General features: G+C 44.5%; 1 protein-coding gene across 3 annotated transcripts; it reads left to right on the top strand.

The window, feature by feature from the left end:
- The first annotated feature begins 1,118 nt into the window (after positions 1-1,118).
- On the top strand, positions 1,119-11,684 carry LOC115182105 (aspartyl aminopeptidase). 3 transcript variants are annotated; one of them, XM_029743759.1, is made up of 15 exons: positions 1,119-1,252; positions 3,195-3,285; positions 3,728-3,816; positions 3,953-4,066; positions 4,302-4,427; positions 4,597-4,721; positions 5,040-5,124; positions 6,834-6,941; positions 7,022-7,099; positions 7,361-7,444; positions 7,930-8,090; positions 8,872-8,911; positions 9,149-9,250; positions 10,828-10,995; positions 11,441-11,684. In XM_029743759.1, the coding sequence occupies exons 1-15, from the start codon at positions 1,184-1,186 to the stop codon at positions 11,489-11,491; spliced, it is 1,491 nt and encodes a 496-aa protein (XP_029599619.1). In that variant the 5' UTR covers positions 1,119-1,183; the 3' UTR covers positions 11,492-11,684. The 3 variants fall into 3 exon arrangements, with proteins under 3 accessions (XP_029599619.1, XP_029599620.1, XP_029599621.1); XM_029743760.1 differs by lacking the exon at positions 1,119-1,252 and adding an exon at positions 2,724-2,833; XM_029743761.1 differs by lacking the exon at positions 1,119-1,252 and adding an exon at positions 2,849-2,936.
- The last annotated feature ends 693 nt before the right edge of the window (positions 11,685-12,377 follow it).

Here is a 12,377-nt window from a genome sequence, read left to right as displayed (position 1 = left end):
TGTACATTGAGAAAACAACTCTTACCTTGAGGATTGGTGCACACACCCCATATCAGCAGAAGCAGAGCAAGACTGAAAGCACATAATGACCAGCAGCAGAACGAAAAGCTAGGCCAATATGTTCTGCTCAGACCCACAGCAGAACAAAACTCAAACTAAAGCAAACCAAAGTGATGGTCCTTGACCTGGTTTGACCCAGTCGCGAACTCTCTTAAATGTGCTATCCAAGAGGAGGAAGTGGTGCTGTGTAAATGTGTTCTAGCTTCTATGTGTGACTTTCACAATGACAATACATATTTTGGGCTGTGCACAGGAGGCTGCTGAGGGGAGGACGGCTCACAATAATGGAGTAAATGGAATGGTATCAACCAGATGGAAAATGTGTTTGTGTTCGATTCCATTTATTCTGTTCCAGCCATTACTATGAGCCATTCCTCCCCAATGAAGGTGCCACCAGCTGCCTGTGATGCAGTGCAACCACCACAGATAATAAACTATGTGTCAAGAGGTCCACCTCCTGCTCCAGCAACAATGATAGATTCTGACACCACCACCAGACTGAGAGGGTCTATATCAAGTGTATGTAAGTGATGGTTAGATCTGGATTTCCAGATTAATAAAAGGAAAACCTATCAAGTGCTATGTTTCTGTTTATGACATAACATTAGTATAATTCATTTAAATGATTACCTTAATAAATGCCCTATTGACAAACAGCAGAGCAACACATGATTTGAATCTAAGGGAGTTTGTGAGAGGGTGTGAGGATTTTGCACAGGTATATGTAATGTGGCACTTCTGAGTGCTGATGTTCATTTTACTGATCAAATACACATATTTTATTAGCATCACATTTAGGCTATCTACATCACACTAAAGGTCTCACTTCTAAAAAACAATGCATTCTTCCTCTCATGAGAAACCGCAAGGTACAGTTTCTAAGGTTAAGTAGTCATCTGCGCCTCCCCCCTAATGTGTGGTGTGTTCTCACTTCTCAAACCCCATAACAGACGAAACATGGTAGTGAAGTATAATATTGTCTTGCGGCGAGCTGCTCTATTAAAGCCACAGTCTCGCGTGGCTATCTTCAGTGACAAGCTGAAGACTCTTCTGGTTGCCTTTTGACACGGTGGCGGAATGCGAACGAAATGAGGCTCGAGCGATGTTTCTGTAGGCTACTGCGATGGCAGAGTTTGCAAAACAAATCCCCTCCCAATTGAAACAAATAATAATCATGATATCATTCTGCCAGGTAGGCATATTTTGTAGTTAACGTTTAATTGAGAATGTTAGTGGGAAAGCCTTTCTATCTACTCATAAGACAGTTGCAGTATCATTAGTAGTTTATCGCTAACTGACTACACAAAGTGATAAACGCCCGCGCCCGCACACAAATACCCATGCTGTTGCTTCTTCAGAAAGCTGTATACTACACTATTGTTTTTTAAACATTTAATTATTGTAACATTATTTGTCTGCCTGTTGAGGGTGACAGTTTGGTTTGGTGCTCATCTTTCTGCTTCCACGCAATATAGTCCAGTGGATAAATTAAATAATTGTAAAATTGTATAATACAAGTATCAAACTTGGTACACTAATACTTCCTACCTTAAGGACTATTTTAAAGATTGGAGGCAGTCTGGGATGCCTGTCAATCAACCAGGACTGATATTTTAATCAAATGGCTGACATCTGGATTTCCTGTTAGAAGAAAATAGGGTATAGAAACAGAGTCGCACACTCCATACGTATAACCTCCCAGTAATTTATTGAGTAGATAACACCAACTTTTCAGCATCACTGTGCCTTCTTCAGGATAAAATAGGGTAAAATCATTCCAAACAATATACAAATTGCTAATGTTATCTACCCACTAAATAAATCCCACAGGTAATATAGAAAGTAATTATGATCATAAAGTACTCTTAAGAGTTCGCCAAATGTCAGTTTGTGACAAAACAAGCAAGTAAAGAATCATTGTACCATCTGAACCGCTATTAAATATATTTTCCATAACCAAACATATTGTATTTACAGCTGTTTGAAGCTGGTGTACAAAACCGAAAGTAAAAGACGCAACAACTCAATTTAAGAATGGGTAGCATAGAAATAGCTCACATAGAACAGATCTGCCGCATCTTAGACTTGCTTTCAATGAGTATGACAGATCATTTCTATGTGAATTAGGTCTGGTCGTCCCAAACGTTACATATTGCAACTTTAATAGGGGTCATTTTGAGGTCCTTTTGACCACAGCTAGGTAATGTCTAAATAAGTAATTTTGGCTATAGTGCCATAACTGATTTTGTCCGTTAGTCCCCTGGTGGTAATTTCCAATATGGCCACCAACCAGCTGCGTGCATGGGGAGATATTGGACTAGATTCACATGACGATATCTCCATAAATAATTGGTACATACAGCCCATTGATGGTTTAAAATGTTTGAGGGGGTCTGGAAACACAATAAAATGGCGCAGAAATGCCATATATACGTATCCTTTAAACTTTTTGTAGAAAAGTGGGGAAAACTGATCCCTGGTTGACTGTCATGCTTCCCAAACTGCCTCCAAACTTTAAAATGTTCCTTAAGGTCTCTAGTATTAGTGGGCCAAGTTTGATGCTTGGAACGATCTTGTGTATACTGTATTTGGTTCTTATCCACTGTTAGGTTCACTTTCACCTCCAGGCCAGCAGAGGGCAATACCACGTTCCCCTCCCCTCAAATTACCCATTGTTAGTTTCTACATCGGTGGTCTTTATCAAATCTGTCAGATTTCTCCGGTGCTTTACGCCGGGTACAGAGTTTAAAAGTCCAGTTAAACATTTATGCAGGTAAGCGCCATAAATTATGATTTTGCAGTCGGGTTATTAAGAGGTGTAGTTAGCTCAGAGCGTACTGATTTGACTTTTAGAAGCTGCGTTTGCTGTGTCTAAGGTTTGCATTGCATTGTGTTGTCTAGCTAACGTAGCTAATTTAGCTAGCAAGCAATGATTAGCCTGCTGTCTAATTCTTCACTCAGCTAAACGTGTATTCTGTTTTTGGACTAGCCACACAGTCTTTTGTCATGTTATGACACTGCTTCTTGCTAAATTGTATTTTGCTTGCTGTTCAGCAATATCTCTTTCTGTTTTGCTTCCCAATGCAATGCTGTGTCAGTCATGGCATGTAACGTTATCCTTCTGTTTTCACTAGTCACTGATCATGAAAAGTTCAAAGGAAGCTGTGCAGACTGCTGCCAAGGAGTTCCTCCAGTTCGTGAACAAAGGAGTGTCTCCATACCACGGTAAGAACCCCAATCATTCTAGGACTGGTAGTTTGATGGTTAAAGAAATGGTGTCTGTGCTACAGGTTCAGAACAATGGCAATATAATATTTAGTAGGCATGTAGCTGTCAAGAACCTGTAACCAAATGCAGTGGGAGACTATTCCAACCTAACTTGAATGGACCTTGATCTTTAAATAAGATATCTTGCAGGCGGATGTCCTCTTTCTGAGCCTGTACTGATGCCAGTTTTGTTGTGCAGCCAACCTTTGCACTCTGATCCATGTACAGTCCGTTCACACTATCCTTAGCCTAGATCCTGTCCTGAGCTGTCTTAAAGCCACCCTCTTATCAGACATTTAATTCATATGTCCCCTGGTTGCACAGGTTGTAACTCATAAAAGGAACGAGGTGGCTTGAAGTGAATGTCCTGCTCTTTTCACTCTGTCCTATGTGTGAGCAGTGGTTGAGGAGTGTAAGTCTCGTCTGCTGGGGGCTGGCTTCACTGAGCTGAAGGAGACTGAGCAGTGGAACATCAAGCCTGCCAGTAAGGTCAGTCAGTACATGGAGGTTCCAGTCCCAACCTGATCTACACAGCTTTATAGGGCTTCTTCATATAGGGATCAAATAATATTTTCCTGTCAAACTGTGCTTGATTGAGAATTAACTACTCCTCTTCTCTCAAAAGTACTTTGTGACCCGTAACTACTCCTCCATCATCGCTTTTGCTGTGGGTGGACATTTCCAGCCAGGCAATGGCTTCACTATGATTGGAGCACACACAGACAGCCCCTGTCTGAGGGTAAGGATGAAATTCTACACTGGGCAAAGAACTGAGCTGTGTTTGTTAGGGACAAAATGTTTTGAAACCGTCAGGTAATGTCTGAAATATTTTAGTTTTCTGTTGCCAAACGATTTACTACAGTGTACCCTACTGAACACGACCCAGGGCTAACACCGCCAACCACTGGGGATAGTAGGTCATACTTGTATTTGGTCGCTAACTTGACACCCTTCTCTCTCTGTGGTTGATTCAGATTAAGCCACGGTCCAAGAAGACTAAACAGGGCTGTCTGCAGGTCGGGGTGGAGTGCTACGGAGGAGGAATCTGGAACACCTGGTTCGACCGTGATCTGACCATCGCCGGTCGTGTTATGGTCAAGGTATGGCAATGTAACCCTACCGATCTAACCCTTCATTCACCAGTGACACATTAAGGTTGGCCCATTCTTAGGTTTCTGAACTTGTATGAACTATGTGTTGAAGTGTGTCTGGAGAATGGCAGTGGTTTTTTTGAGGACCTTACGTGGGAGTTGTTGTGTTGTGGTGCAGACTGGAGATAAGCTGGTCCATCGTCTGGTTCACGTGCCCCGGCCGATCATGAGGATCCCCCACCTGGCCATCCACCTCCAGAGGGACATCAACGACTCCTTCGGCCCCAACAAGGAGAACCACCTGTAAGTCCCGGATTGCATCTCAACAGTCTTAACTGGCTTCCTCTCCTTGCCACCTCTCCTTGCCACCTCTCCTTGCCACCTCTCCTTGCCACCTCTCCTTGCCACCTCTCCTCCATCTACTGATCTGACGACAGGACAGGTGAAGGCAGTATGGCAGGAATTTGCTTTCACCTGTTCTGTTCTTTCAGTGCAGTTGAAGGGGAGGAGACCAGGAGCGGAAGCTGCTTGAGACTATTGAGATACACCCCTCATGGGAACCAGGAGAACAAACATGAATTGGACAGAGAAATAAGTGTTTAGTAACTGTGTGTGTGACAGAGTGCCCATCCTAGCCACTGCTGTCCAGGAGGAGTTGGAGACTGGCTGCTGTTCCACTGGGGATGCCTGTGACGCCACCACTGTTGTAAGACTCTAACTATCTATATCTCTCACTGTACAGTATGGCCAAAGGTTTTGAGAATGACACAAATATTAATTTTCAAAGTTTTCTGCTTCAGTGTCTTTAGATATTTTTGTCAGATGTTACTATGGAATACTGAAGTATAATTACAAGCATTTCATAAGTGTCAAAGGCTTTTATTGACAATTACATGAAGTTGATATTTTCAGTGTTGACCCTTCTTTTTTTCAAGACCTCTGCAATCTGCCCTGGCATGCTGTCAATTAACTTCTGGGCCACATCCTGACTGATGGCAACCCATTCTTGCATAATCAATGCTTGGAGTTTGTCAGAATTTGTAGGTTTTTGTTTGTCCACCCGCCTCTTGAGGATTGACCACAAGTTCTCAATAGGATTAAGGTCTGGGGAGTTTCCTGGCCATGGACCCAAAATATCGATGTTTTGTTCCTTGAGCCACTTAGTTATCACTTTTGCCTTATGGCAAGGTGCTCCATCATGCTGGAAAAGGCATTGTTTGTCACCAAACTGTTCCTGGATGGTTGGGAGAAGTTGCTCTCGGAGGATGTGTTGGTACCATTCTTTATTCATGGCTGTGTTCTTAGGCAAATTGTGAGTGAGCCCACTCCCTTGGCTGAGAAGCAACCCCACACATGAATGGTCTCAGGATGCTTTACTGTTGTCATGACACAGGACTGATGGTAGTGCTCACCTTGTCTTCTCCGGACAAGCTTTTTTCCGGATGCCCCAAACAATTGTAAAGGGGATTCATCAGAGAAAATGTCTTTACCCCAGTCCTCAGCAGTCCAATCCCTGTACCTTTTGCAGAATATCAGTCTGTCCCTGATGTTTTTCCTGGAGAGAAGTGGCTTCTTTGCTGCCCTTCTTGACACCAGGCCATCCTCCAAAAGTATTTGCCTCACTGTGCGTGCAGATGCACTCACACCTGCAGGCTGCCAGTCCTGAGCAAGTTCTGTACTGGTGGTGCCCCGATCCCGCAGCTGAATCAACTTTAGGAGACGGTCCAGGCGCTTGCTGGACTTTCTTGGGCGCCCTGAAGACTTCTTCACAATAATTGAACCGCTCTCTTTGAAGTCCGATAAATGGTTGATTTAGGTGCAATCTTACTGGCAGCAATATCCTTGCCTGTGAAGCCCTTTTTGTGCAAAGCAATGATGATGACACGTGTTTCCTTGCAGGTAACCATGGTTGACAGAGGAAGACCAATGATTCCAAGCACCACCCTCCTTTTGAAGCTTCCAGTCTGTTATTTGAACTCAATCAGCATGACAGTGATCTCCAGCCTTGTCCTTGTCAACCCTCACACCTGTGTTAACAAGAGAATCACTGACATGTCAGCTGGTCCTTTTGTGGCAGGGCTGAAATGCAGTGGAAATGTTTTTGGGGGATTCAGTTCATTTGCATGGCAAAGAGGGACTTTGCAATTAATTGCAATTCATCTGATCACTCTTCATAACATTCTGGAGTATATGCAAATTGCCATCATACAAACTGAGGCAGCAGACTGTGAAAATTTATATTTGTGTCATTCTCAACTTTTGGCAACGACTGTACACTCTACAGTACTAGATACAGTTATACACAGTCCAGTGTACCACGCGCGCGCACACACACACACTAATCAAACTTGCCTTACTCAACTTCAGTAGGCCTTCAGTACGTTTCTCCATCTCTCCCCTCTCTCACTCGTCCAGGCAGAGAAGCACCACCCGGCCCTGGTCAAGGTGCTGTGTTCAGAGCTGGACGTTCAGCCTGAGGCCCTGCTGGACTTTGAGCTGTGTCTGGCTGACACTCAACCGGGGGTTAGTCTTGTCTCAACATCTCCTCCCCCTCTGTTAATGACATCGATAACAGATTACTGACGTGTGTGTTTGCTGTGTAGGCAATTGGAGGTGTGTTTGAAGAGTTCATCTACTCCCCCCGTCTGGACAACCTCCACAGCTGCTACTGTGCCCTACAGGTGAGTCTCCTCTCTCCTCTGTTCCAACTCAACACTCCACCTCCAGACACTAACAACAGGTCTCCTTCTCAAAGTACATGAAGATCTGAGAGTAGGAACCTCACATCTTTTCCTCCAGTGTGTTTGAGAGGGACGAGAGGAATCGGAACATGACTACCACCATAATGTGAATGTCCTCTTTAACCTTACCATTCATTCTACTTCCTCTTTAACCTTAACCTTCATTCACCTAACTTTACCCTCTTTTCCTCTGTCCACTAGGCTCTGATGGACTCCTGCATCTCTGGAGACTCTTTGGCCACAGACCCCAACATCAGGATGGTGACTCTGTTTGACAATGAAGAGGTCAGTACCCCAGTCCTGTGTTGGCTAAATTCCTTCTGTGTAGAGCTTCTCCTTATCACTGGGCTATAGCTATGAACTATAACTAGAGCCCAGAGTTTTCTGGTGGTCAGGAAAACCCCCTGGCAACATATTCACAAAGTATCTCTGATAAGGAGTGCTGATATAGGATCAGGTTCACCCTCTAATTATAATGTAAAAGGCCCTGACCCTCGGTATATCTAACCCAGGGCTCTCCAACCCTGTTCCTGGAGAGATGCCCTCCTGTAGGTTTATACTCCCACCCTGTTCCTGGAGAGATACCCTCCTGTAGGTTTTCACTTCTTCTCCAGTTGTAGAATAACTGATTTAGCCTATCACCCAGCTAATTATTAGAATCAGGTGCTCTAAATTAGGGTTGAAGTATAAACCTACAGGAGGGAACAGGTTAGGGCTCTCCAAACCTATCTGGTGTGCTAACACTTAACACTTCCCCCTGTGGCCTGTAGGTGGGGTCAGAGAGCGCCCAGGGGGCGGCGTCCAACCTGACAGAGCTGATCCTGAGTCGTCTGTCCTCCTCCCCCACCAACCTCACAGCCTTCCAGCAGGCGGTGCCACGCTCCTTCATGATCAGTGCCGACATGGCCCACGCCCTGCACCCCAACTACCAGTCAGTACCATACAGTAACCTGTCAATCACTCTGTTTCTATAGTAACACTCCAACTACCAGTCAGTTTACCCCTACTCCCTATAGAAACACCATACTGTTAATCACTCTGTCTCTATAGTAACACTCCAACTACCAGTCAGTTTACCCCTACTCCCTATAGAAACACCATACTGTTAATCACTCTGTTTCTATAGTAACACTCCAACTACCAGTCAGTTTACCCTTACTCCCTATAGAAACACCATACTGTTAATCACTCTGTTTCTATAGTAACACCCCAACTACCAGTCAGTTTACCCCTACTCCCTATAGAAACACCATACTGTTAATCACTCTGTTTCTAGTAACACCCCAACTACCAGTCAGTTTACCCCTACTCCCTATAGAAACACCATACTGTTAATCACTCTGTGGTTGCATCCCAATTCTCACCATTTTCCCAAAGTGTCTACTTCCTGCCATGGATTTAATGGTGGAACCTCCCTCCAGACCATTATTACACCAATGAAGCGTTTTTAGGTCCATGATAGAAAGTGTGCAAGTGCAGTCAGGTTCTAGAACAACATCCCAACTAGCAGTCAGGTTCTAGAACAACATCCCAACTACCAGTCAGTGTACAGTATGCCTGGGGAATAATAGTCTCATTTATATATTTATATCATATTAGATATATAATTGACTGCTGTTGTAATGTTGTTGTTGTGCCGGCTGGGACCAGAAGACAGTTTGAAAGATGTTTGCTGTGTTTATAGTTTTGATAGACTTTCATTTTCACCCCAGGGAGAAGCATGATGAAAACCACAGACCAGCCTTCCACAAGGTACAGAGCTCAAATTACCACCTCAGCAATACACTGAAAACCCCCATTAGAACTGGTGGACTTATTGTTGGAATCTTCTACAAAGAATGTCTACAATTAGATTTAGGTAAAATGGTCATGATGGTCCTGTGTGTAATATTTGTGGCAGACATGCTATACAATTATTTCTGTATGTTTTCTATACAAATATCTGAAGTCCTAGTCGGTGTGATTGTCTGAATGTCCTCTCTCTCTCAGGGTCCTGTAGTTAAATTCAACAGTAACCAGCGCTATGCCACTACGGCTGTGACAGCCTCCATCTTGAGAGAGATCGCCAGTCGTGTTGGTGTGCCTCTTCAGGTAATTGGCGTGTGCGCTCGTGTGATTTTTGTTCATACATGCTTGTTTCTCTGTGTGCTTTGTGGACTGCGTGGGTTTGTGATCTTGTTTCTTAAATCCACTCTGCAAGGAGCACATCTTCTAGCAAAGTAGTGCTGAGGTGAAGAAAGTGTAGTGGTGATTTAAACCAAGCCTTAGTGCAGTGGGGATTTAAACCAAGCCTTAGTGCAGTGGGGATTTAAACCAAGCCTTAGTGCAGTGGGGATTTAAACCAAGCCTTAGTGCAGTGGGGATTTAAACCAAGCCTTAGTGCAGTGGGGATTTAAACCAGAAGCCTTAGTGCAGTGGGGATTTAAACCAGAAGCCTTAGTGCAGTGGGGATTTAAACCAGAAGCCTTAGTGCAGTGGGGATTTAAACCAGAAGCCTTAGTGCAGTGGGGATTTAAACCAGAAGCCTTAGTGCAGTGGGGATTTAAACCAGAAGCCTTAGTGCAGTGGGGATTTAAACCAGAAGCCTTAGTGCAGTGGGGATTTAAACCAGAAGCCTTAGTGCAGTGGGGATTTAAACCAGAAGCCTTAGTGCAGTGGGGATTTAAACCAGAAGCCTTAGTGCAGTGGGGATTTAAACCAGAAGCCTTAGTGCAGTGGGGATTTAAACCAGAAGCCTTAGTGCAGTGGGGATTTAAACCAGAAGCCCTAGTGCAGTGGGGATTTAAACCAGAAGCCCTAGTGCAGTGGGGATTTAAACCAGAAGCCCTAGTGCAGTGGGGATTTAAACCAGAAGCCTTAGTGCAGTGGGGATTTAAACCAGAAGCCTTAGTGCAGTGGGGATTTAAACCAGAAGCCTTAGTGCAGTGGGGATTTAAACCAGAAGCCTTAGTGCAGTGGGGATTTAAACCAGAAGCCTTAGTGCAGTGGGGATTTAAACCAGAAGCCTTAGTGCAGTGGGGATTTAAACCAGAAGCCTTAGTGCAGTGGGGATTTAAACCAGAAGCCTTAGTGCAGTGGGGATTTAAACCAGAAGCCTTAGTGCAGTGGGGATTTAAACCAGAAGCCTTAGTGCAGTGGGGATTTAAACCAGAAGCCTTAGTGCAGTGGGGATTTAAACCAGAAGCCTTAGTGCAGTGGGGATTTAAACCAGAAGCCTTAGTGCAGTGGGGATTTAAACCAAGCTTAATGGAGAGGGAGACTGAAATCGAGAGCCTCTTAAGAGTAGATGATGAAGGATGTTCAGCTCCCACAAGGACACTTTATTCACCTTAGTGCCTGGTGAAACTATGGCTCTGGTCCATTTCCCTCCCTGGAGTGTGCACTCATTCACCCCCATGTGGACTCAGAAGGAATGGACTGGTGTAAATCCAGATTTAAATAGAGATGCAGGAACGACACTTCCAGTTCTGACACATGTTGAGTTTCCCCACACAGCTGACATCCAATTTATGCCTGAGTGATTAATGAGCATCCATGGCACATGGAAATGGAATCAATAAAACTGAATGCAACAGTACATTTGTGTATTCTTTCCACAGATGCTTCAACTGTACCTAGTAAGCATGAGTTAGTTCATTACCCTCCTGACCCTGTTTCTGTGGCCCCAGGATGTGATGGTGCGTAACGACAGCCCCTGTGGGACCACCATCGGCCCCATCCTGTCTTCCCGCCTGGGGATCCCCGTGCTGGACATCGGTGCCCCCCAGCTGGCCATGCACTCCATCAGGGAGATGTGCTGCACCTCTGGAGTGCTCCAGTCTACCAACCTATTCAAGGTACTGGACCCTGTACTAACCCACTCCAGGGTTGGGGTCCATTTCAAATCAGGAAGTACACTAAAATTCCAATTCCCTTGAATGCTTGTCAAGTAGGAAAATGTGGCTTTGGCATGACCCCCAAACCCTGACCCACTCCATCACCCTGATACCCTTTTCACTCTGCTGTTTCTCTGAACCAAACTGAGCCAAGCGGTTCTGCCTGGCCTGGGTGCACATCTACTGTATTTGCTGGGCAATGTGGAAGGAAAATATCAGAGCCAGCACAGTGTGGTTGGGAACAGCACGATAGTGTGAAAGTGGTATCAGACAGTCAGTACATTCTATGGGTCTAATTGTGTTGTAATCTGACCAGACATAGTGAACCATAATGTCTCACTATGTTGGTGGATGATGATGATGATGATGATGAGGGGCTGATATGTCTTCCGTCTGTTCTTACCAGGGCTTCTTTGAGCTCTTCCCCACTGTGAGAGACATGGTGACTGTGGACTAGCCTGGGGAAAGGACACAACATGGACAGACAGATGTCCTCCTCTGGGTCTCTCTACACAGTGTGTTATTTGTTTACTCACATGACACAGTGCCACAGCAGAACTTTTTGCACACATTCAGAGACAAGGAAAGATCCTTCAAATGATGTTTCTGATGAACTGAAATGGTTTATAAAATTATATCTTTAATCTACACATCCTCTCTCCTTCCCTTGTTTTTGCTGACTCATTCTAATACGAAAGACACTGACTAATTCATAGAGGTCATAGGATATAGAGCATTCATTTGTCTATATGCTCACAGAGATCCACACATATAACCCAAAAGGCTGGAAGCAATGGGCACCGCAGCGCCCCTGGACCAATTATAGGGGGTTAAGTAACTTGCTTAAAGGCACAACGGCAGATGATGCATTTCCGCACTAGATTTTCCCGTCTTGAGTTGGGATTCGAACCAGCAACCCTCTGGTTGAGGCCTGCTTCTCTAACCGCTGCCTCTTATGTTGCACTGGATCTCCAATTCAAAGAAAGTGTTTGGCCCACACTCCATAGCAAGTCTAGTACCAGTGGTGAAACAACATACAATGTTGACAAAAATCTAAACACAACAATTTTACTGAGTTACAGTTCATATAAGGAAATCAGTCAATTGAAATGCATTCATTAGGCCCTAATCTATGGATTTCACATTACTGGGTGCAGCCATGGGTGGGCCTAGGAGGGCATAGGCCCACCTACTTGGGAGCCAGGCCCAGCCAATCAGAATTAGTTTTTCCCCACCAAACCTTATTTCAGACAGAAATACTCCTCAGTTTCATCAGCTGTCCGGTCCTGGGCTGGCGTGGTTACACAAGATTGGAAGCAGTTTATGGTAGAGAAATGAACATT

The sequence above is a fragment of the Salmo trutta genome, unplaced genomic scaffold, assembly GCF_901001165.1.
Source record: "Salmo trutta unplaced genomic scaffold, fSalTru1.1, whole genome shotgun sequence".
Lineage (NCBI taxonomy): Eukaryota > Metazoa > Chordata > Actinopteri > Salmoniformes > Salmonidae > Salmo > Salmo trutta.
Note: the sequence above shows the minus strand (reverse complement) of the source record. Positions and strands in the feature narration are given on the sequence as shown.